The sequence below is a fragment of the Lynx rufus genome, unplaced genomic scaffold (assembly GCF_022079265.1).
Source record: "Lynx rufus isolate CCGP_SWC_20201006 ecotype Redwood Valley unplaced genomic scaffold, mLynRuf1.p SCAF_21, whole genome shotgun sequence".
Taxonomy (NCBI): domain Eukaryota; kingdom Metazoa; phylum Chordata; class Mammalia; order Carnivora; family Felidae; genus Lynx; species Lynx rufus.
Genome location: NW_025814836.1, coordinates 26,873,435 through 26,897,817, shown reverse-complemented (window position 1 = coordinate 26,897,817; position 24,383 = coordinate 26,873,435). Strand labels below are relative to the sequence as shown.

The 24,383-nt window shown below is 65.2% G+C and overlaps 1 protein-coding gene across 2 annotated transcripts in view; it reads left to right on the top strand.

Moving 5' to 3' along the window:
• The window catches only part of ARNT2 (aryl hydrocarbon receptor nuclear translocator 2), a 102,583-nt gene extending 80,850 nt beyond the window's left edge, over positions 1-21,733 (top strand). Inside the window, exons 11-17 of one of the 2 annotated variants that reach the window (XM_047086501.1) lie at positions 5,973-6,045; positions 6,817-6,940; positions 10,005-10,104; positions 13,584-13,722; positions 14,058-14,208; positions 19,880-20,016; positions 21,368-21,733. In XM_047086501.1, coding sequence (XP_046942457.1) covers positions 5,973-6,045; positions 6,817-6,940; positions 10,005-10,104; positions 13,584-13,722; positions 14,058-14,208; positions 19,880-20,016; positions 21,368-21,466 — 823 coding nt within the window. In that variant the 3' untranslated portion in view covers positions 21,467-21,733. Of the gene's footprint in view, positions 1-5,972; positions 6,046-6,816; positions 6,941-10,004; positions 10,105-13,583; positions 13,723-14,042; positions 14,209-19,879; positions 20,017-21,367 lie in introns of both variants that reach the window. The other variant, XM_047086500.1, reaches the window with a different exon arrangement.
• Positions 21,734-24,383: the final 2,650 nt, after the last annotated feature.

The window sequence follows — 24,383 nt, the reverse complement described above, 5'->3', positions numbered from 1 at the left end:
TGGGGCCGCGGGATCCCCTCTGCCACCTGCCCGCCGTCCGCTCTGGGGCCCTGGCGTGAGCCGTCCTGCTGGCTCCTCCCGGCCGCTTCCTGCCTGGCGGTGAACCGAGAAGCAGCGCCCGTGCACGAACCTCCTCCCGTCGGAGGGACCGGGGGGCTCAGCGTCCCCTCCTCTCCTCCCGCTCCTTCCCCCTCCGGGGCCCTCCCAGCGCATCCTCCGTCTCCCGTGGGCCACACTCCTTGTCCACCCCTGCCACGGGCTCTTCCTGAGACTCTCGGACGGGCACCCGCTTCCTGAACATTGAAGACCCCGGGCTTTCTGGTCTTCCAGAACTTTCTCTGCCCAGCTCTCTGTCGGGAGCCCCCCTCGGCCGTCCATCCCGTCGTAACCCCTCACAGCCTGGCATTTGCTCCCACTTCTGTCTGCCTTTCTCTGCAGCCACGGGGACGGGGGGGGGGGGATGGGGGGGGGACTGGTGTCAGCAACTCGCTCTCAATGCTTTCTGTCCCCGGGCTGCGTGGCCTCCTGCCCTCTATCCCCAGGCCGAGTGACCTCCTGCCCTCTGTCCCCGGGCCGCGTGGCCTCCTGCCCTCTGTCCCCGGGTCGTGTGACCTCCTGCCCTCTGTCCCCGGGCCGCGTGGCCTCCTGCCCTCTGTCCCCGGGCCGCGTGGCCTCCTGCTCTCTGTCCCCGGGCCGTGTGACCTCCTGCTCTCTGACCCCAGGCCGTGTGACCTCCTGTTCTCTGTCCCCGGGCCGTGTGACCTCCTGCTCTCTGTCCCTGGGCCGTGTGACTTCCTGCTCTCTGACCCCGGGCTGTGTGGCCTCCTGTCTTCTGTCCCTGGGCCGTGTGACCTACTGTTCTCTGTCCCCGGGCCATATGACCTCCTGCTCTCTGTCCCCGGACCGTGTGACCTCCTGTTCTCTGTCCCCGGGCCGTGTGGCCTCCTGCCCTCTGTCCCCGGGCCACGTGGCCTCCTGCCCTCTGTCCCCGGGCCACGTGGCCTCCTGCCCTCTGTCCCCGGGCCACGTGGCCTCCTGCCCTCTGACCCCAGGCCGTGTGACCTCCTGCCCTCTGTCCCCGGGCCGTGTGGCCTCCTGCCCTCTGTCCCCGGGCCGTGTGGCCTCCTGCCCTCTGTCCCCGGGCCGCGTGGCCTCCTGCCCTCTGTCCCCGGGTCGTGTGACCTCCTGCCCTCTGTCCCCGGGCCGCGTGGCCTCCTGCCCTCTGTCCCCGGGCCGCGTGGCCTCCTGCTCTCTGTCCCCGGGCCGTGTGACCTCCTGCTCTCTGACCCCAGGCCGTGTGACCTCCTGTTCTCTGTCCCCGGGCCGTGTGACCTCCTGCTCTCTGTCCCTGGGCCGTGTGACTTCCTGCTCTCTGACCCCGGGCTGTGTGGCCTCCTGTCTTCTGTCCCTGGGCCGTGTGACCTACTGTTCTCTGTCCCCGGGCCATATGACCTCCTGCTCTCTGTCCCCGGACCGTGTGACCTCCTGCCCTCTGTTCCCAGGCCGTGTGGCCTCCTGCCCTCTGACCCCAGGCCGTGTGACCTCCTGTTCTCTGTCCCCGGGCCGTGTGGACTCCTGCCCTCTGTCCCCGGGCCGTGTGACCTCCTGTTCTCTGTCCCCGGGCCGTGTGGCCTCCTGCCCTCTGTCCCCGGGCCATGTGACCTCCTGCCCTCTGTTCCCAGGCCGTGTGGCCTCCTGCCCTCTGACCCCAGGCCGTGTGACCTCCTGTTCTCTGTCCCCGGGCCGTGTGGCCTCCTGCCCTCTGTCCCCGGGCCGTGTGACCTCCTGTTCTCTGTCCCCGGGCCGTGTGGACTCCTGCCCTCTGTCCCCGGGCCGTGTGACCTCCTGTTCTCTGTCCCCAGGCTATGTGGCCTCCTGCCCTCTGTCCCCGGGCCACGTGGCCTCCTGCCCTCTGTCCCCGGGCTGCGTGGCCTCCTGCCCTCTGTCCCCGGGTCGTGTGACCTCCTGCCCTCTGTCCCCGGGTCGTGTGACCTCCTGCCCTCTGACCCCAGGCCGTGTGACCTCTTGCTTGCAAACGGGAGTCGATCTGTGCTGCAGAAACAGCACGCTCCCTTATTCTCTCCCGTATCTGAGACGGTCTAGTTGCAATAGGGTAAACTTGGTCACGTTGAGGGCTTTTGACTCCCTCCCTCCCCCGCAGACGTGTGATCTCTGGGTCTGAGTCCGGCTGTCCGACACGACAGGACGCACGTTCCCTGCGGGGTGTGGCCCCACGTGTTGCTCTTGACAGCCCTTTGGGGGCAGCGGGGAGGAGACCGCCGGCGGGAGGAGCTGACAGCCAAGGGGACAGCGGCCCTCCCTGGGCGGGGACGGCGGGAGCTGTTCGCCGTGGGCAGCAGAGGGCAGTGACGACCGCCAGCCCTCCGGCCCTCCCCGCGTTCCTGCCTCTGGCTGGACTCGGCCAGCAGCGGCAGACTCCGCGGAAAGGTCCTTAACCGCCCTGTGTCCCGGGGGCAGGAGTGGGGGCGGGAGTGGGGAGCGAGAGCAAGGGGCCGACCTCGCCTCTGCAGAGCTTAGGGCCCGGGAGGGGTGAGGCTCGGTCAGCAGGCCCCGGCCTGGGGCTCGTCCTGCGTCCCGCCCTCCCGCGCCCCTGCTGCAGACAGCCTGGTGGAGAAGAGGGCCCCACAGCGTCTCTCCTGGGACTCATGTCCTCCCTCCCTGCCTCTTCCCCTGTGCCCTGATGAGGCCGCCGCCCAGTCTCAGGGGACGTCCCTCCTCTTTCCGAGCAGCTCCCCCTGCCTTCCGTCCCGCCCCGAGGAGCCCTCTCCGTAGAGCACGCCCCTGCTTCTGGACGGAGGCAGCCGCGGACCCCGTGAGGGGCGTTCGGAGTCCTTCCCCACGGGCATGCAGACGGCACTCCGCCCGTGGGGGGCACTGGTAGCCCCACCCGGGTCGGCCGAGCCCGTGGAGCCCCCGTGCCTCCTCACCAGATCCCGGCTCTCCCAGAGGTCCGACGGCCCCCCTCGTGGCCGCTCGCTTGCTCTGTCCGGGGAGTGTCCCACGTGGATCGACGGCATCCCGACATCCCTGGCGCAGGGAGGCCACGCAGACCTTGAGGCTCTGTGTGCGTCTGTGAAATGGGGAGACCGCAGGGGCACCGCAGCGCAGGCAGGGAGAGGCCCCGGCTGCCCAGGGGCCCGCAGGGTGCAGGCGAATTGGCAGAGCCGTAAGAGACGAGTAGGGCGATACGGACAGTTAGGGTGTTTCTGCGGATCGTTAGATTGATTCTTTTTCCATGTTTTGAAATAGCAATTGTTTAAAAACCTGATTTTAGTGCTGCTGTTTCCCGGTGTTGTGGGTGCAGGTACAGACTCCTGGGGGGAAATCCCACGTTTTATGGCTCACCTTTCCCCTGGGCTCTCGCACCCGGATCTGGAGACCAGCCGCGGGTTCTTTCTTCCCGCGTCCTGTCTCTGACGTCAGCACCCTGGGCTTGCGGACTCCTCTGTCCTCCCGTGGAGAATGTCCACACCGTGACCACCCAGACCCCGTGGGGCTGGCCCCGTCATTCCCCGGATCTAGCACGGAGCCTGGTGGAGACGGTCCAGGACGCTTCCTGGGACGGGGCCGGTCTGGGCTGGCTTCTCAATAAGCTGGTCGCTGGTCCCCCAACGGGGCTCTCTTCTACGTGGTCTTCCCTTGGCGGTTGGGGGGTGGGGACACACGCCCAGGCCCACGTGAAGGGCACGGCCGCAGGTGAGTGGGGTTCAGACGTGCATCTCTCTGGCTGCTGAGAAGAATTCAGTTTGTCCCGTTTCTTGGGCCGCAGGATGGGAACTCAAAATGGGACTTGGAAGGAAGTAGGTCTGGGCTGTCTCGGGGACAGACTTGTTGTGATTGCTTCCCTCCGCGATGGAGCAGGCTGCCTGGAGAAGCGGCGGGTCCCCAGCAGAGAGGGCGCCCGGCGGCTCAGTCGGCTGAGCGTCGACGCTTGACTTCGGCTCGGGTCATGATCCCAGAGCCACGGGCTTGAGCCCGGCATCAGGCTCTGCGCTGAGCCCAGAGCCCGCGTGGGATTCTCTCCCCTCCTCCCTCTGCCCCTCCCTTGCGCTCGCTCTCTCTCTCTCTCTCTCTCTCTCTCTCTAAAAAAGAGAAAAGGGGGAACAGAGACCGGCAGCGACCTGTGCCGTCCCTGTCTTGGTGGGGGGCTGTGGACCACACCGCCTCTGCTGACTCTGCCCCCAGGAGCGGAAGTGGTCAGTGAGCGGGGGGAGGGGGGGGTCTTGGTCAGTGTGACCCAAACAGCCTGCACGTGGACCGAGGCACCCTAGCCACGCTCCGTCTACACCGCCCGCCAGTCTGGTGGCCCGGCCTGTTTGCCAGGGACGGGCCGACGTTCGCCTCCGTGGACAGGACAGCATGAGCTCCTTGCTCTCAAGCTTCCAGCTGGGGGGCCAGTAGAGGGACTGGTGGGGGGCCGCAGGGCAAGACTTCAGTGACACCCCCCTGCTCTGGGGTGGCAACTGGGCTCTGAGGCCGGGCTCCTGGCGGGCCTCACCCACTGGGTCCGGTCACCTGCAGTGGCCCAGGCCTTCCCAGGTGGGTGTCCCTAACGCTGTGAAATAGCCCCTGCCCCAAACCCTCTTTCGTCACCCGCTCCCCAGGGCACGGTCTCTCTTCTGCAGACGCCTGGCGTCTCGGGGCCTCGGCGCGCTCCGCCGTGAAGGGAGTTCAGAAACCACCCACTTGGAGCAGTAGCGGCTCCCTTTGTGAGCCCGGCGTGGGTCGCAGTGAGCGCAGGGGCCTGGGGCGCGCGGAGGGCACCGGCGTCCTCCGTGTGGAACTCTGCCGTGGGCATCTCCCCCGCGCTGGAACTTTCTGCGCAAGCCGCCGTGCTGTGTTGTTACCCACTGCATAGTCGAAGAATTGATTGCCCTCCAGGTTCGTCCTAATTTGCACTCACTCTGTTTATTTAAGGCTGAAAGCGTTTCCCTGCTTACTGTGAACGTACATGTGCTGTGCGTGTCACGCGTACGTTTGTGCCTGAATTGTCCGTGTCCCTTAGGCTGACTCCTGGGCGTGTGGTTCGGGTCAGCAGTCTAACCACGTTTGCCTGGCGTTCTTGCCCGTGTGTGGACTGGAAAAAGATGCTCTCATCCTGCCCCATCGTTAGGCTCTGAGCTGTGGGGCTCACTGTCCCGGGAATGTGACCCAGTTTCCACCTTCTGAAACTTTGTAAAGCAGCCATTTCCTGTAAGGAGTCGTTTTCTGTCCCGAACGGGGCGGGGTGGGGGGGCCTGCAGAGCACAGAGCGGGGACCGGGGCATCAGGTCAGGTCCTGGCCGCGAGGCCACCACCCGGGAAGCCTCTTTGTACTGGGCGTGAGGTCAGGTAACGCTGTGAGAGTCCAGCGTGAGGGCTGGAGGGGGGGACATGAGGTCACGCCCCCCCCCCCCATCCAGCTTACAGGTTGTCAGGCCAAGGGTTTCTTCTTTCCGTGTTGATCGGAACTTTGCCGTAACTGTTTGTTTTCACGTGGTGTCTTCTTACCCTGCATGACATGAAATCGTTAACCAAGATGCGTTTCCTAAACGTTGGCAACCTAAACTTAAAATACAGGGCTTGGAGTCTTGATTTGGGGCATTAAAAAATAATCACAAGGGGCGCCTGGGAGGGTCAGTTGGTCAAGCGTCCGACTCTTGTTATCGGCTGAGGTCACGATCTCACAGTTTTTGGGTTCCAGCCCCGCGTCAGCCTCTGTGCTGACCCCATGGAGCCTGCGTGGGACTCTCTCCTTCTCTCCCTCTCTCTCTCTCTCTGCCCCTCCCCTGCTCATGCTCTCAAAATAAACTTTAAAAAGTCGTAAACTAAAACAAGTAAAAATTGAAAACCACTTAGAGGCCCATTGGGTGCCACCCACCGTCCCTCTGGGTTGGGGGAAGGTTCTAGTCCGGCCCCGCGGCCACCACGTCATGACCTCATCATGACTCTGTTGACCTCTCGTTCCACAGGCAGCTCCAGCAGCAGCAGGCAGAGTTGGAGGTGCACCAGAGAGATGGGCTGTCGTCATACGACCTGTCGCAGGTGAACTTCTGGAAGGTTCTTTCCCAGTTGGAGCTGTCTCCGGGCCAAGGGTCGGGGGGGCTAAGTTCAACCCTTAGCTTGACGCCCTCAGCCCAGCAGGTGCTGGTGCTCTGTCCACCCACCGAGTGCAGAGACGCAGGTCCCACCCGGGGGTGTCCTGGGACCCTCCTGCAGGGCTGGGCCATGGAGGGTAGAGGACACGTGAGGACCGGGCGGCCGAGTAGGGCCCGAGCTGCCCGTATGGGGAGTGTCCGGGGGCGACTGGGAGCTGCGGGGGCTCTACGTGAGCCCAAGGACCGGACCAGCAGACGCGGAAGCCGACAGAGGCAGTTCTGAGCCGTGTCACCCGTCCCCTTCCCGGCCGTCTGTCCTGCCCTGCACCGGGTCCCCACTCTGTCCACGCAGCCTCCCTCCCTCCTCCCTTCCCCTCTGTCCCTCCTCTTCCTTCTGCCTTTCTCCCGCTGCTTCCGACGGCCGTGTAGAGAAATCACAAGGTGCCTCGGGGCTGGGCCTGTCACCCACGTTGACTTCAAGTCCACGCTTCTGGTGTTTAGGATGGTTGATTATCGGTTATCTCTCTGTAAGGGATCCGTGCCACTCTGCGGTCCCCGGCCCACACCGCACCTCCCGGTCTCCAGACGAGCCCCCCACCTCAGTAAAACCACACAGCCTGAACTGCCAGCGAGTGGGGGGGAGGGGACCCGACGGGACTGCAGACACGTGCTCCGTGTCTCACACTCTGGATGTGGTTGTGTTTTCACGTGCCAACAGGTTCCTGTCCCCAACCTCCCGGCCGGCGTTCACGAGGCGGGGAAGTCCGTGGAGAAGGCCGATGCCATCTTCTCCCAGGAGAGAGACCCCCGGTTTGCTGAGATGTTTGCGGGAATCAGTGCGTGTAAGTTCCCGAACAGCGCTTACGTGCCGAGGCTGTGGGGCGTGTGGCCGCCGTCGGGCCGTCAAGGGGCGGCCATCCCGAGGGAGCGGGTGTGGATGAGCGCCGAGTACAGGAGTCCGAGTGGAACCCCTCGACTTCTGGCCTTGCCTCTCGTTCACCTGCCGCCTGGGGCCCTGGACCCCTCATCTGCTGAATTCGAGGGTTTGGAATAGACGTGCACACGGATGTCCACGGTTCACCCGGTGGCGGCCAGCAGGGGCCCGCCTGTGTCCGCCTCGCTCCCGGACGGAAGGGTGCCATTCTCGGCTTCCCGCCCCCGCCCCCCAGGCAGATTTCCACTAAGATGAGCAGCCTGGAAACATCTCCGTCATTCCAAACTTCAGAAAAAGGATCCCATTTTCTTGTGGTCAAGGACTTCCTGCAAGATTCAGTACAGTTGGGGTCCATCGAGGGGAGAAACCCGCCGGCCCACCCAAAGGAAGCATGGGAACGCTCATCGGAAGGGACCCCACAGCGTCCTACGGGACTGAGGAGCCGGGGCCGTTCGCGCAAATCCCAGTCCTCCGGACGCCGACACCTGTGGAGACCCTGCCGTCCTCCCGCTGGGCCGTGGACCAAACGTGAAGGAACAGGGAGGTGCCCGAGCCGCCTCCCCGGAGCACCACCCACGGGTGGGGCGTGGCCTCCGGTCTCCAGCACAGAGCACGCCCGTTAGCATCACCAGGAGGCTCTCCGCTGTTGGCTCCCGCGGGCCATCCAGACGCGCCGGCTGCGTCCACCCCTGTCTCTCCACGTCCGCGGACGAGAGCAGAGACGGCACGTCTCAAAGGGCCCCCCTTCCTCTCCGAGGAGCCGGAATGTTTGACCGGATCCCCACGATATTCCTAGGGAATCCGTGTGAGGTTGTGATGTTACCCAAACACGGACACCTTCCCACCAGGATGACAGAACGGGGGACACGAGCCCCTGGGAAAAAGGAAAGGGAAGGAAGGAAAGCAGGAAATGCAGTGCTCCCCCCACCAGGCTGCGCTCACAGCCGGAAGCCGCAGAAGGACTCCTCAGACACGGGCCGTCTGCCTAGGCTTCCGAGAAGACGGCTTCCAGACACTACACTTGTTCGCGACATGAATCGAAATGCAGAAGACCGGAACGGAAGCGGCAGGTTGAAAAAGCAGGAGTGTGAAGGACGAGGCACGCCGAGAGTCGGCGCAAAGATTGTCGGAAGGTGCAAAAGACGCAAAGGATAAATAAAAACCCGAATCGAACCCGTTCAGCAAAGATCTAGGTGCGTCCTGGGTTGGGGGCCCTACACAGACGTTTCCCATCGGCACGTGCTGGGTTTTTTTCTCTGACGTTAATGGAGAAACCCAGCTTCCCGTGGGTCTAAAGATAGCCACTCTTGAAAGGAGAAAAGGAGAAGCAGGAAGGAAGTCTCACAAAAGACGAGGACGTTTTTAGCAAATTGCAAGATACTCAGAAAAAAAGCGAACTGGTAAGGAAGCGTGAATATCACGAGCGGTAAACTAAGCTGGTGTTCAGGGGCCCCTGACCAGCAACTGCTGATTGACGTGCTGCCGAAATACGCCGTAGCCCAAACGACATGACGTGAAACCCTTTAACCCGGAGGAGTGGGGGCGTGGTGCCCTCGGAGGCAGCTAAGAGCCGTGGGCCAATATGGTTATCTTTTTTTTAAGTTTATTTATTTTAAGAGAGAGAGAGACTGGGGGCGCGGGGGCGGGAGAGGGAGACAGAGAATCCCAAGCAGGCTCCACGCTGTCCCCGCAGAGCCCCGCGCGGGGCTCAATCTCACGAACCGTGAGGTCATGACCTGAGCCGACACCAAGTCGGATGCCTAACCGACGGGGCCAGCCAGGCGCCCCGCTGAGATGGTTAACTTCTACAGATACGACGCAGGTACGAGCGGGACCCGAAGGCGAAGGTACGTGTGTCATGAGCCTCGGAACACGGGAAAACCAAAATAGGTAGGAACGCGAGAAAGTCCTGACAGAGCCAGATTTTGCAGCGGTCAAGCAGGTCAAAGCCGTAGAGCGAAAAAGGACGCAGAAGACTGAATGATAAAACCGAACGTTTTTACGTACCTGTGTCCACGTATAGTCTCGTACCCCACAAATGTCTTAGAGCGCTTAGGAAAAAAATGCGTTTCTCATTTACCCAAACCACCCAAACCCCTAAGTGCCTAAGAAAATAACAGCTTACGTTGCGTGGATGGTCACAAGTCCCTGGGGCACCTGTCTCCTGAAACCTTTAGCCCCTCTCCGCCTGCGGACCGGTCAGAAGCACACACGTAGGAGTCCAAGCCCCTCCGTGCTGTGGGGTTTTCGCTGCAGCCAAGGAAACGGACCCAGAGGCTGCCCAGTGCCTCGGTTTATCGGCCCGTCACAGAGGTAGTCGGCGCGTGGTCAAGGAAGCTCGCCCTCTCCGCCCCAAGTCCACGAGCCCGCGTGTCCATCCCTGCTCATGACCGCCCAGTGGGGGACCCCCCCAACTCTGCGTGTCCCCCCCACCTCCCAGGCCACAGATGGGTACAGGCGAAGGGTCTGTCGAGGCACGAAATAATTGCCCTGTAACTAACTTTAACCTCCCTTATCCCGGTGTCTCGTGGGTGGGCCGGCAGGTGTGTGGAAATAACACGTGTGGGAGTTTCGAGACTGCAGGGAAAGGAGCCCCTCAGTCACAGGTGCAAGGCCACGCCCGTGACAAGCAGGGCGGCGCTGGGGTCCACGCTCAGGGGGTTGGGGCCACTGCCCCGCGCTTCCTCCGTGGGCTTGGGAGGAAACCGTGTCCGAGGAGGAGCTTCCTTCTGTTGGTTCTTTCCATCATCCCGACCCTCGGGAAGGGCCTGCCCTCTGGCAGCGTGTGGCCCAGCCCGGGTGTTGGAGGACGGCCCGTGCCCTCGTGCGCAGAGAAGGCGCGTGCGGCCGGACGGCCGGGATGCGTCCTGCTCGAGGACACCCGTCCTTCGCCTGCTCCCCGGCTGCCCCCCGCCTCCCATAGTCTGGAGGGCAGGGAGCCCTTGACCGTGACCTTGCCCTGCCTTTCCTAGCGGAGAAGAAGATGATGACCTCAGCCTCTGCGGCGGGAACCCAGCAGATCTACTCCCAGGGAAGCCCGTTCCCCCCCGGGCACTCGGGGAAGGCCTTCAGGTACGTGCTGGGAGGGAGCCGGGGCGGGGGATGCCCCTCACCAGGGAAGCCCTGGGTCTCAGAGCTCGGCCCCGTGCGCGGCGAATGCTGCAAACACCGGTTAGGGGCTGCTGCCCTCTGGGCCCTGGGCCGGGCCGGGGTTCTGGTGGCTCTGGTCCCGCCCCGGGAGCGCCCAACGTGTTGCTATCAGATGCGTTGCTATCGCCGGCTGGGGAAGGAGGGTCGGGGACTGGGAAGAACGGCCAGAGGAGAGACGGGCTGCCCGCAGGAGGGTGTGTGGGTCCTACGTGCACCCACCAAACATCCAGCTCTCGAGGAGAACGGTCCCAGGCCCCAGCCCAGGCGGGCAGAGGTCCCCGTACAGCCCGGCCACCGGTGACTTGGCCAGAGCCTAAGGGAGCGTCAGCTGCAGGCAGGGACCGGGACCGGGCAGGTGGGACTGACCGCCCCGGGGGAGGGGGCCCTGCCAGGAACCTGCCCTCACGAAGGAGGCGCAGGCTCACGCTTCCCCACTGGGCCGCGGACGGACCTGGAGAAGCAGCTCGGAGCCGAGCCCAGGGTAGCAGGCTGAGATCCCGCGGTGGCCGCGGCCCGCCCTTCAGCGGGGTGTTCTGGATGCAGCCCGCTCCGGGGCTCTGGGGAGCAGCTCCCCGGTCCGGACAAGAAGGCGGCCGGGCCAGCTGCTCTTGAGCCCTCGTCAGCGCCGGCCGCCCCTCCCCGCGGCACAGTGAAGGAGGCTCCAGACCCCTCTCCTGCCGCGGGGTTACGTGCCCCCCCTGCTCTCGGCACACGGCCACGGTTCCGTGCCAGGCTCTGCACCACTCCCAGCCCGGGCGGGCGCTCACCGCGTCCTGGCGACACTTGCCTGTCCCTCTGTACAAGGGGCGGTGGGGAGGGAGCAGAGGCCAGAGGTGAGGAGTGGCCAGGCCTAGGTAGCACATCCGGGGAAGGCCCGGCCGGCTCCTGAGCCGAGCCTGGAAGCCGAGGTCAGCTTGTCACTCAGTGGGGTGATGGGGCACGCGGGCCTCGGGAATGTGCCGAGCAAAGCCTGGGTGGCGGGAGAGGCTCCGAGTCTGGGGGACACAGGAGGGGACCGCGGAGGCCTTGAATACCATGCTAGGGAGCCGGAGGGGAGAGACTTGGGGAAATGGGTCTGGGAGAAAGTCGGGGGCGGTGTGTTGGGGGAGAGCGGAAAGTGAGGCTGGAGATGGTTCTTAGGACAGATGGTCCAGCTTGAGACGCTGAGCTAGGCTGAGGCTGTTGTCATAGAAGCAGAAGTTGGAGGGCAGTTACAGAGGAGAGGCAGGCTGGCGGTGTGGGGAAGGAGTCAGGGGAAGGCGCCAGCCCCTGTGCAGAGCCTGGCATCGGGAGGCATTTGCTCACTGCTCATCTATGGAGTGGATGGATGGGTGGATGAAGAAGGGATAGAGGGAGGGAGGGAAGGAGGGATGGAGGGATGGTGGATGGAGGGAGGGAGGGAGGGAGGGAGGGAGGGAGGGAGGAAGGGAAAGAAGGAGGGAGGGAGGGATGATGGAGGGAGAGAGGAAGGGAAGGAGGGAGGGAGGGAGAGATGGAGGGATGATGGATGGAGGGGGGGAGGGAAAGAGGGAGGGGTGGAGGGATGATGGATGGAGGGAGAGGGAGGAAGGGAAGGAGGGAGGGAGGGAAGGAGGGATGGAGGGATGATGGATAGAGGGAGGGAGGGAGGAAGGGAGGGAAAGGAGGGGGGAAGGAGGGATGATGGATGGAGGGAGAGGGAGGGAGGGAAGGAGGGATGGAGGGATGATGGATAGAGGGAGGGAGGGAGGAAGGGAGGGAAAGGAGGGGGGGAAGGAGGGATGATGGATGGAGGGAGAGGGAGGGAGGGAAGGAGGGAGGGAGGGATGATGGATGGAGGGAGGGAGGAAGGGAGGGAAAGGAGGGGGGGGAAGGAGGGATGATGGATGGAGGGAGAGGGAGGGAGGGAAGGAGGGGTGGAGGGATGATGGATAGAGGGAGGGAGGGAGGGAAAGGAGGGAGGGAGGGGGGAAGAAGGGATGATGGATGGAGGGAGAGAGGGAGGGAGGGAAGGAGGGAGGGAGGGATGATGGATAGAGGGAGGAAGGGAGGGAAAGGAGGGAGGGAGGGGGGAAGGAGGGATGATGGATGGAGGAAGGGAGGGAGGGAGGGTTGGATGGGTGCTCATGAGGCCTTAACCCTGTGGAATGGGCTGAATTTGCTGTAAATCTAAGGGGCCCGCGCTCGTTTGAGGGGGAAGAGTGTGGGGCGAATGGCAGTCAGAGGTGGCCCTGAGCCCTAGCACAGTGGCCTTGTTGCACATGCCCAAGCGTGTCCTCACCCTGAGTCCTGCCGTGGTGCTGCCGGCCTTGGCCCCGGCCCGTGTGTTCCGAGACAGGGGCCCCTGGGGAGGGCCGGGCGCGGGGCCGGCCCTCCTCTGCCAGCGCCCTCCCGGGGGTGGCGGGGTGGGGGAGAGGCCCCTGTAAAGGACCGTGATCAGAAAAGGCCTTCTGAGGCCGACTGGGAAAGGCGCCTTGTGTGTGAAGTGACGAAGTGTTTTTGGGGGGACGGGAACGATGTCCCCTCGTCACGGCCAGGACCGGAGGGCTCTGATGTTCTCCGGGCCTCCCTGGCCGGAGGGGAACCGGATGGCATAGAAGAAAGGCTGTAACTCATGAGTGACATTGTCCCCTCGCTTCTCTACTGGTCTATAAACTGCCTTTCTTCAAAACCCACCAGAGCCTTCCGTGGTTAGCCCCGTCCCCCTCCCCCGACTCCCCCCTGGGCCCCCAGCGCTCTGGCCCCAGCGGAGCCAGGAGGAAGGGCCTGAAGGGAGGCAACAGTCTCTGGCCACCCTCCGGTCTTTAATGAGCTTATGGTATAATCGGTGTGGCTGGAAAAAGCTCTGGGCAGCAGCGTCTGCCTGCAGGGGCCCTGGGGCCGTGGGGATGCGCCCCCTGTGACACGCACACAGCAGGCGTGGGGGGTCGTGAGGAGTGAGGGGGGCGGCGGGGAAGTGTGCTCTGGGGGCTGGGCGAGCCCCCCCCCCCCCCCCCGCAAGCTTTCACTCACATTCTCTCTCGTCTGTTCCACGGGAACCAGCCGACAGCCTGTGGCCCGTTTGCTGAATCCTCGGCCCCGTGGGCGTCCCCTAAGGGACACATTAACCAGAGCACAGAGCAGCCATCCACGCCGCCAGGCTGATTTTCGTTCTAAGGAGCTGCCCCCTCAGAATCTTCTGCGGGGAGCAAGAGACACACGGGTGGGGTCTGGGCCGCGGGGAAGAGAGAGCGGGCCCTGCCGGGGCCAAAGAGGCAGAGTGCAGCGGCGACGGGCTGGGGGCCTTTTTGTCCCGTGACGTGCTGCCCTGGAGAGACGGACGGACGGACAGAGGCCGCACGTGGGGTTGAACAGGAGGGCCCAGGGACCCGCGCCGCGGGCCAGGGGCCTCCCGGGGACAAAAGCGACTTCGTCTCTCGTAGCTCTTCCGTGGTCCACGTGCCTGGCGTGAATGACATCCAGTCCTCCTCGTCAACGGGCCAGAACATGTCCCAAATCTCCCGACAGCTGAACCAGAGTCAGGTGGCGTGGGCAGGGAGCCGGCCGCCCTTTCCCGGACAGGTACGGGCCTCAGTGAGGGCGCTGCCCCGGGTGCCAGGCTGCTGGGAGCCCCCGGCCCTGGGACACGCCCAGCCCCCCGGGAGTCGCCATGAGGCGGGTGTCCGCTGTGGAGTCTGCCGAGCCCAGCGCCCCGAGAGCCCCGCTCACTGCGGGGCCCAAGTCCTGCAGTCCCTGGGCCCACGCACGCTGGCCCGATCCCAGGCTCGTGCCCAGTTGGCCAGGAGGGCCACGGGGAGTCACCGTCGGCCACCGGGGTGGCAGCGACCCACCTGGGGCCTGCTGGTGACACCGCCCTCCTCTCTGCTTTGTCCTGATCGTAGCAAATCCCTTCCCAGTCCGGCAAGACTCAGTCGTCTCCCTTTGGGATCGGAACGAGCCACACGTACCCAGCAGACCCCTCTTCCTACAGCCCTCTCTCCAGCCCAGCTACGTCCTCGCCCAGCGGGAACGCCTACTCCAGTCTCGCCAGCAGGACTCCGGGGTTCGGTAGGTGGGGCGTGAGGGCGGGAGTTCCCGGGGGAGCCGCAGAGTGCTTTCTGCACATCCCGAGTTCGGGGGACCGAGCGCCCAGCTCCCAGAGCCCTGGGAGCAGGTCTGGAGGTTTCCAAGCGCCTCCTGTCCAGCTCTGGGGGTCCGGTGGTATTCCTAAGACACTGGCTGCTTGGGTCTTGGCTTTGTGGGGTGACTGGCATTTCCAAGGCCCTGGGACTATACTCCTGTGTGCCGCTGCGTTCTGAGCGCTGTTTCAGCCCTTTGCGGTCCTTGGCAAGGACATTCAGGTGCCCCGCGTCAAAAACACCATAACCTTGGTTTCCAACAGCCAGGGAACAGTCGTGAGGATGGCCAATTGTATAAAGACGTCGTGTGTGAATAAGAGGCACTGTGACGTTCTCTCTCTTGTTAATATGCAAAGAGGGGCCCCCTCCCACGTGAGAACACCTCTCCCAGCTCCTCAGGCCGTAAAGGGTTAAGTGGCCGCTCCTTCTGGTGCAAGTCCCGGGGGCCTTTGCTCCTGCTGTGTGGCTTGTGTGGCTGGCGTGGGCCGGGGCTCCGCTTCACATCGGGAGGGGCTGGGGAGGGGCCCTGGTCCCCTCACCCTCACCTCCCGGCGGTCTCTGCCTCCGGCTCCGGCCCCTGGGGAGCGGTCCACCCGCCTCGCCCTGAAGGGGCCGGGGCAGACCAGGCGTGCAGGCACCCGGTGCTTCCTGGGAGACGGGAGGCCTGGCCCTCGGTGCGGCATCGAGGCCGGGAGACGCATGGGCACCGGGAGACGGGCAGGGCAGCTCTCTGGGGACAGCAGCCTCGGTGTGACACAGGCCCGGGGGGCCGCCGGGTCTGGAGGGTCAGGGGAGAGTGGGTGCTCGTCCTGGCAAGGCCACAGCAAAAACAGTGGGGGCCCCTGTGCTGCCCTGGCGATCTGGGCTCTGATCTCCACCTGGCAAATGCGGGCTCTGAGCTGTAGACGTAGATGAGACACGGGAGGGACACAGGCCCCGGGCTGAGGCCCCTGCACGACTCGACGGCCAAGAGCAGCCCCACACAGACGGGGCTCCGGGCTCAGCAGGCGCCTCTGCATTGCGCTCACGCTCTCCTGCCCTCGGCGATCCCAGTGGGAGTCACGGCCGCGGCTGACTCTGGACGCTCTGTCTGCCCGGCACTCGGCACGCGAGAATCCTTCAGTGCTGCCGGAAGCCCTAAGGGGGGACATGCCTGATCGCTCCCATTTCACAGAGAAGTACACTGAGGCGCGGTGAGGTCCCCTCGGGCTCTGCTCGCCAGCGTCTTCCCATCCGCTGTTCAGGGCGCCTTAGTATCGGGTGGGGATCGGCGTCCCTGCAGAGGTCTCTTGGTCTGTGTTAACGAGAGGGCCGGGACCCCCGTGGCCGGGTGCGTGGAGAGCGGTTTCCCGTGGCCTTCCCTCTGTCCCTCCTTTGCTGACGGTGAGCCAGCGAGGGGGCCGTGGCGGGCTTGGAAGCCAGGCCCTGGGGAGGGGGACAGGAAGCTGAGGGGGAGCTTGGGACAGGGGTTGGTCTTGAGGGGGGGTGCCAGCACCATCCAGACGAGGCGCTCGCAGGGGCCGGCCAGCGGCTGGTGTGGGCAGGAGGCCCCAGCACAGGTGTGGGGGGCTGGGGGCAGGCGGGGCGGGGCGGGGATGGGGAATGTGCAACGTGTCAGAGACCCATAGCTGTGCTCCAGGGGCTTCGGGGACACGGGGTCCGTGGGGACGGGCTTCGGGCAGGGTCAGAGAGAAGAGGGTGTTCAAGGGGCTGGTGAACAAGGATGGGTGGTCCCGAGCACGGTGGGAGGGGTGCAGGGAAGAGAGCGGGAGAAGGGACAGAGCAGCCCCCACTAAGGTCAGACTCAGCAGTCATCGAATGAACCCAGGACTACAAACCAGCCGCGTCTAGCCGTGCAGTGGACGCTCTCCCGGGCCCCGTGTGCGACCCGAGTGGCTCCCGGGCCCCCTCTGAGGGCGCAGGCCGGACGGCCATGCGCGGGGCCTGCTGGTTGGGCCTGGAGGGTTCGCAGGCCCGCAGCCCCCCTGCCCACAGTACCCGGCTCAGCTGGTTGCCCGGGGCCAGCAGATACCGGGGTCCCGACTGCCCTGTGTCACCGGCGGGAGCAGGCGAGCTGACGGCCGGCGCCCCTGGCGGCCGGCATGACCAAGGTCTGGCACAAACAGGCCAGCGCTCCAGTGGGCTCCTCAGGGTAGCCTGTGGACCGAGCTCCGACCTTGAACGGGAAAGCGGCCCTTCTGGGTTCTGGCACCTTCTATGAACCACATGCTCATTTGCTCCCCGGGTTTCCCGGCGTCTGCCCAAAGCGCTCCCGCCCTGGCAGGCCTGGTGACGCGCCCTGAGCTGCGCTGCCGATGCGTTTGCATTTCCAGAACTGGTTTCAGCTTCTGCTCAGCCTGGGTCTCACCCCGCCCGACGAGGAGGTCCAGACGCGGAACTGGAGCCACTTCCTGGGGGCTGACAGGTGCGAGCGTCGCCTCCCTGTGGAGCTAAGCGGGAGGGGCGCGGTCCGGGTCCAGGCAGGACGCAGAAACCACACCAGCCACGGGAACCGGGACGCTCGGTGTAAAGATCCTTAACTAAGAGGAGGCGGTGAGAGACGCGGCCTGAGGAAGACAAGGTGCGGCGAACGTGGGCGCCAGCTTCCCGCTCAGAGAAGCGGGTTGCTCCTACGACCCAGGAATCCACGCGCTTCTCAAGGTTGTGAAGTTTGGTCTGGAAGCCCACCCGTTTGCCCGGATGGCAGCAGCCCGTAGCACGCTCTCCTTGGACCGCGGGACCGGCGGGCTGGGAGCGGCCAGCGCCGCGTCACCCGGGAGGGGTCACCTTGTAGTCACGGCGCATCGTGGAGTCTGCCCGTCACCCGCGCGGCTCGGGAAACGGTGTCTCAGTGGCAGAGGCTGGAAGAAGGTCCTCCCCCCGGGCCTCCTGGCGGACGGCAGTGAGTCCCTCCTGCAGGTCACTGCCTGGGAGGGACCTCCCCCGGGAAGACCCCGCAACGGGAGGTCCGGCTTCCGCGTCCCCCCGACGCCGCCTGGCTCCCCTTGCAGCTGTCGGCGGTCCTGGCGGCCTGGTCGCTCATCTGTCCTCCCCAGGGCACTGGCCAGTCTTGGTCACCACCGTGGCCCCAGCACTCCGCTCAGCGGCAGGTGCACGGTGGGCATTGGATACAAACGCTCAGTTTACCAAGCGAATGCACGGGGCGTCCGCGTCAGAACGGGGCTCCGGCATTCACAAGCCGGATGAGTCGGGCCAGTTCGTTCCCTGGCGCCTTAGAGCCTCGGTTTCCTTGTGTGGCAAAGGCGGGAAACGGGCCCGTGTCTTAGGGTCAGAGGGAAGAGTAAGTGACACGAAGCGACTTTTCCTGTGGCGAACGTTTAAGAAGGAGCATTTCCCTTCCCGGCAGTTTAAGGATGTTTATTCTGAAACCCCGCGTCTGTCATCAGCAGAACTACGCCGACCGTCCTGCAGCCTTCAGCCCCTGCCGCCTGGCCCGCCGCGGGGCGTCACGGGGCTGACGCAGGAACGCGCATGGGTTTCATCACAAGCTGACGGTGGTCGGGAAGCTTCAAATGGGAGGAGGAGGAGAGGGTGACGGGAGGTTCGGCCCTCTTTCCGCTCCTTTCCGTTCTTCTTTCCCTCCGCAAATACGTCCGGAAGTCTCCAGTATCGAGAACTGGGGGGACCCTCGGTGACGCGTGACCTGGGGCTGGGTCAGCGTAGTGGCGGCCCCGCCAGGAGGTGACGTGAGGCCACAGGCAGGCTGGCATCCGATCGGGCGCTGCGTTCAGGGAGACGGCGCAGGGGAGTGGACGTGAGCCGGAGGAGAGAGCCCACAGCCGAGCCTTCCCCGCCTGGGGGCTCTGAGGGGGAGAGAAGCTGGATTCTCGCACAGGGAGCCCGAGGCACCCCTCGGAGACTTAGACGTGGCCCCCAGGCCGGGCAGGTGATCCCGCAGCCCAGAGAAGCAGGGCTGTGCGCGTCCACCCACCGGACGCAGGGGTGGCGTCCTGACCGCCCGCGGCCTCCGCCTGCGCCCCCTCCGCCCCGCGTCCGCCTCCAGGCGCCCTCACGTCGTGCACCCGTTGCCACGGCGGCCGCCTCGTATCTGGGCTCCTCTGCTCTCTGTGCGCTCGCCCTGGGCGGTGGCGCTCCCGGATGCACGGGGCTGTGCGGCCGCTCCCTGCCTGCGAACCCCCGCGGCTCCCTGCCACCTGCACAGCGGGGGACCCGAGCCTGGGCCTGCCCTCCGCTGGTCACACTCAGGCCCTTATCCCCAGAGCCGCCACTGGGTCCCCGGGCACAACACGCCCTCCTCACATCCACGTCTTTGCACAGACGGATCCCTGCGTCGGGGACGCTCTTCGGCCTCCGAGCTCTGTGCCGCCAGCTCCTGCCCCTGGGAGCTTGTCCTGCATGCGGGGACGGGTCAGGTGCCCTCCGAGAGCTGGCTTTGTCACTGTCGCACCTGTCACGGCAGCCCCCGACTGCGTGGCCCTGCCTTTCTGTCCCCTCCCTGCCCTGCCGTGAGCTCCTCCAGGAGGGGCCGGCTTCCTGGCCTGGGCCTACCTGCAGGGAGCCAGGGTCAGGGCAGGAGCTCAGGACCAGCATATGGGGGGTGGGGGGGGCAAGGTGAAGGCCGTAGCCGGAAGGAAAGGTGGAAGGAATTGATTCACGGCGGGCAGAACCCCAGCAAGGACTCACTGTGGTGGCAAAGTCCTGCGGCCCCCCAAACCGCGGTCCCTCCCCCCTGAACACTTTGTGGGGTCGCCTGTGGTCAGTGTGGCCGCTGGAAAGGGCAGGATGGGGCCTGTCCTGCTACCCAGAGCCTGACGGAGAGCTCATTGCCTGCAACACGGCACCGAATGGTTTACAAGAGAGAAAGTTCGAGGTGTTTTTTTTTTTTTTTTAGCGTGCTCCCAGATAAACTGATCCTCTTAGGTTGAATCTTCAAAATATTTTAGACCGACTTCTGCTCATTTTTCCTGCTTGGTTTTTCCATTGGGTGTTTGTTGTAAAGTGTAGGCGGAGACAAGCTGCTCTCCACACAAATTAACGTGCCGATTCCTGCAAAGAGGCCCATCTCCGGGTCTGAGCCGCGCCCCAGTGCCTTTGCTCACACGCCACCTGGAAACACTCAGGGACGAGCCAGCGGGGCCGTGGCTCGGGGACCCCGTGGAAGGCCCTTGCGGCTTCAGCGCGGTGAGGTTGGCGGAAGGCAGGGCACGCTGAGCCGAAACTCTCCCTCGGGCAGAACCAGACTTTTCAGAGAACAGCCCGGGGGCTGCAGCAGCAGAGATGGCTTCTCCCTTCTCGGGGCTGCAGGGGGGCGGCCCGGGGTGGGGGGGGGCCCGGACCCCGCAGACAAGCCCCCCACCAAAGCTCCAGAGGGCACGGAGGGCTCCAGGACCGAGCCCCCGGTGCCCCTGCCGGTGCGCTCCGCGGGGACCCGCCCCCTGCACCGAGTGCCGGCGGTTGGCATTGACTTGCTACCCGTGGGTCGGTGCGAGCCGGAAGGGGACGGCGGCCGGCTCTGGACGGAGCGTGCCTTCCAGACGCGGGGGCCTCTGGGCCGTGGCAGGTCCGGCGGAGCCGCGGCTCGGCCCTGAAGGCGGTGTCCTGTGCGTGGGCTCTTTCAGCTGAGAGCGGACAGAGCGGCGGGCAGTTCCAAGGGCGGCCCTCGGAGGTCTGGTCCCAGTGGCAGAGCCAGCACCACGGGCAGCAGAGCGGTGAGCAGCACCCCCACCAGCAGCCCGGTCAGACTGAAGTGTTCCAGGTAAATCGAGCGAGCACCGCCTTGTCGTAGGTACCGGCACCTTCTCTCTGCTTCCTTTCCCCTGCCCCCTGCCACAGCCCCGCCTGCTCCGTAGAGACCTGAGTTCTGGCCCAGCCCCGGGGACGGGGGCCGGGAGCCCGGGCCTCCGCTGCCCTCTCTGGTCGGGGACACCCGGGCATCACGTGGCCGTCCGTTGTGGGAGACGCTCCCGGCCACGCCTCGTCCCCTAGCCCCGCGCGCCAGTGCTCTGCCCCCTTGGGGTTTTTCTGGGTCCATCTTCGGCCACAAGTCTCCCCGGGAGGAAGGTTCCAGATGGAGGCGTGAGCTGATTGACTCCCCCTGAGCCCAGTGCTCGGCCCATCCCACGGGGCCCGCACGAGGGACAAGCACCGAGGCACCTTCCGTTGTGCCCGGAGCTCCAGGTCCGCCCTGCAGAGCACGGATGTGCAGGAAGCACGTGGGGGGAGGGACTTGAGGCCCCCCCCCGGCCCGTAACCCCCCTCCCGAGGGGGCTCTCTCCTCGTCCCCAGCGCCTCTCCCACCTAGCCGAGCGACACCTTCGCAGACAGGGGTCTAGAACCCAGATGTCCCTCTAGGTCTCCAGAGGGGCAGCGTTCTGACCTCCTTCCTCCGTCCTTACGCCGCACAGCAGCCGCGTGGCGCACAACTCCCCAACCCGGCTCTTCGTGGTCACGAGGCTAAAAAGAATTCTTGGTCGAATAAGCGCGTGAAACGCGGGTTAAGCAAAGTTGTGCGGTTTCTTGACTTATCAGAGGCTTTTATTATATTAATGAAGACTGAGGCTATTTTAGGCGGTAGGCGGAGTGCGTATGCCTTGTTCCCCACAACCGCTCGTCCACACAGTCCTTTTCTCCCAGAGTGTCTCACGGGCCAAGAATTTGAGAGAACACGCCTTGGGAAATTTTCCACAGGGGATTGAAATACTGGCTATGCCCGTTGTCTGGATGGGCGCTCTGAGGCCGGCCGAACTTGAAGGGCCTGTTACAAGTGAAGCTTCAGGACGCAGGCATTTGGCCCCGCCCCCGGAACACGCACAGCCTTGCTCCGGGCCCTGATAGGTTCACCCCACCGATGGGCTCCTGTGCGCCCTGCGTCCTGGCTTTACATAAACGCGGGTTATGTCCTGAGGCTCGGTTTACCTGCTGGGATGACCCCACCCCCCCAGGGGGTAGCGGCTTCCGGGTGTGGACATCTGAGGCCCCCCTGAGACCCCTGGGCTGCCCCAAGGAAGGTGAGCGTGAGGGGGAGCGGCAGGCTGGGCTCCTGGGACACGCAGGTGCCCAGGAGGGTGAGCTGACCGCCCTCGGCCTTCTCTTCTCCCCTCCCGCAGGACATGCTGCCCATGCCCGGAGACCCGACCCAGGGGACCGGCAACTATAACATCGAGGACTTCGCGGACCTGGGCATGTTCCCGCCCTTCTCCGAGTAGCGGCGGGCAGAGTGCGGCTGGCGCTGGGCGGCGTGGCTCCTGTCGTGACCGCGCCACCCACGCGGGCGGGGCCCCCCCGCACCCTGCTTGCCCCGCCCGCCCCGCCACGGTCCCCCCCAGCAGAAAGCGTCTCACCCCCGTGCTCCTCCCCTGCACAGCGCCTCTCCGCTCTGGCCCCCAGCCCGGGGCCACCGACCAGGAGCCCCGGTAGCCGTCGGGGGGCCCGTTGTATTTATTGTACTTTATCTGTGTGTGCTTGGGAGGCGAGCCGACTGGGCGCCGGGAGTCTGGTTGTGAATAATCTCCTAGTAGACGGTTTTCGCCTATAAAACGTTCACCTGTAGTCCAGAGTGAGTGTCCGGGGCCTGCCCAGGCCTCAGGAATTGGGTTTCTTCCCGCCTTTAACCTCCGTGGGTGGGCGGACTCGGGTGCGGGGAAGGGAGGCCAGCAGGACGCCTGGCCTGTGTTCTCCGCGCTGGGGCCTAGCAGGCGGGGACCCAGGGCCGGACGCCAGCTCCCCTGCCCCCAGCTCAGCGGCGCCCCGACTGGAGCGAGCTTGGCCCGGGGTCCCGGTGCCCGGCTGCGGTTCCACAGCCTCGCCAGGAGTCCTGGCCGGGAGCCCACTGGCTTTAATGCGCCGGGCTTCTGAGAGGAAGCGGCCCCCTCCTCTTCCAGGAGGCCCCGAGGACCTGGCTGCCTGGTGAGCGCACGCCCTCGTCCCCCCCCTCCAGGCCAGCGCCTCCGGGGCTGCAGAGCCCTGGGCCTTGTGTGGAGGAGCGAGCGGGGAGGCGGGACGTCCAGGCCCCCTCGTCCGGTGTCCTGCCGTGCAGGCCTGCTCCCCCAGGACCGGCCCTGGCGGCCACGTTGCATCAGTGACCTGGAGGGGGCTCAGGTGCGGACCCCCACGGGGGCAGGAACGCGTCCCACCAGGCCCCTGAGCCTTCTCTCCTCGGCCGGCTGGGGGGCCGCGGTGTCTGGGGAGGGACGGGGTGCAGGTCTGTGAGGCAGGAGGCTGGGGCTCCCGCTCCGATTCTGCCACACTCGCCCCGGGGCCCCGAATTCCTCAGGTGGTCTCAGGACGCGAAGAAGAGCCCACTTCTGGAAACTTCTGCTGGCTGACTGAGCCGTGGTCCCTGGCTGGCTGCGTTTCCCCGTCTTCACTGACCTCGCCCCCTCCCACGCCCTGTGCGCACAGAGGCAGGCTCTCTGAGCCTCTCCTGTCCTCTTCGTGACAGCCACGCCCGGCCCCGCCGTCCCATGGGCCCCCTGACTCCCGCCCCCGGGAAGGCCCTGCGTCCCTCCCAGGGTCCCTCAGGCAGCCCTGCTCAGGCATCTGCCTCGGACACAACCCACGTGTCCCTCCCCTGGGATTCCGGAAGGCCAGGCCGAGTGGAGCAGGGTCTCAGCTGCCTGAGAGCAGAGTGGGCCCAGCGTGCAGGACGGGGCCGGGAGCAGCGTCTGTGCTGACCTCTGCGAGCTGGGCATTAAATGCCAGCCCCGCCCGGTGTCCGCCGGGGATCCGCGTGGCCTGTCTTGCTTGGAGAGCTCCACCTGTAACCGTCCGATGTGGGTAGAATGCCTTTGGCGAACTCTGGGTGATCCTGGTTCCTGGACTCTGGGTTCACACTCAGCAGTTTCTAGAGCAGCTTTAACCCTTTGTGTATGGCGGTGATTGATGATTGAGTGCCGGGTTTAGGCACACCGGGGTCATTTTACCCTCCACACACCCTCACCGTGCCAGACCCAGAGATGGGGACAGGTGCCAGACCTCGGGGGGGGGGCAGGTGCCAGACTGGAGTGGGGGGCTTCCCAGGGCTCACTCTGCCCGGGGCCACCTCTGCCTCCAAGCCTGAGCCGACCCCGAGCCGTGTGTGTGTAATGTTTTCTGAGAAAGGCACAAAAAGGGCTTTTGGATCCAAGAGCGGTTGCTCTGTGAAACGAAAACAGACTTTTTTGTGGCCTTTAGCCTGTGAGTTTGGCAGAATCGGGAATTTCGTATTTGTTCCTTCTGTTTTCTGGAGGGAACTAGGGGATTCTCTGGGCTGCGCACGTCAGGGGGGCACGCCAGCTGTGACCTGGGGCCACGCTGGACGCGGAGGGGATGCGGAGGGGACACAGGAGAGGCAGAGCAGCCTTGCCCCGGCGGCCTTCCGTCCTCTTCTGTCCCCACACCAGGGCCTGGGTTGCAGACCGCCGCGGTCCGGGTCCCGGCAGGCAAGGCCAGAGGGGCCTGAAAGCCAGTGTCATGCAAAATGTCATGACTCAGGAGGCACGGCCTCCCCCGCCCCCGACCCCCCATCCCACATCGTCCCAGGGGTGCCCACAGGGAGCCTGACTGCGGTCCGATGGGCCGGCCTGAGCTCTGCGTCCTCTCTCCTCCACCTCCCGCTTTCTGGTTGTGATTCTTGGAAGCCATCATGTGGCCAGTGGGAAAACAGGACTGGAAGGATCTCGTGCCCCAGAGACTCTTCCCCCAAGGACTCTTGAGGCCGGCCAGGGTAAGAGTTGGAGCCCTACAGGGCCTCACTGTCCCGCTTGGGAACAGGCCCGCCCAGCCAGCAGGGGACCCTGCGAGGCCCCGGCCCAGACGCCTCTCCCGCGGCAGACGCGGCCCAGCCTGGGCTGGGGCTTCGGCCGTGACTCGCTCTGCCGCTCGCACCTCCTCTCCCCTGTGAGACCTTCCCGGGCTCACCCACGGAGCGGGCCGGGCCGTGGCTGCCCGCGTCTTGCGGGAGGACACGAAGCAGCCACGTCGAGGCTCAACCGGGACTTGGCTGGTGGCTGTGGCCGTGGCTAGGGAGGTTCTAGAACACTATGGATGTGTCACTAGGGAGCTGGTTTTGTTTCTAGCTATGGCGTCAGGGAGTGACAGAGCCGTCACAAACGTCACGTTCCTCCTCTACTTCCCGATGTATTC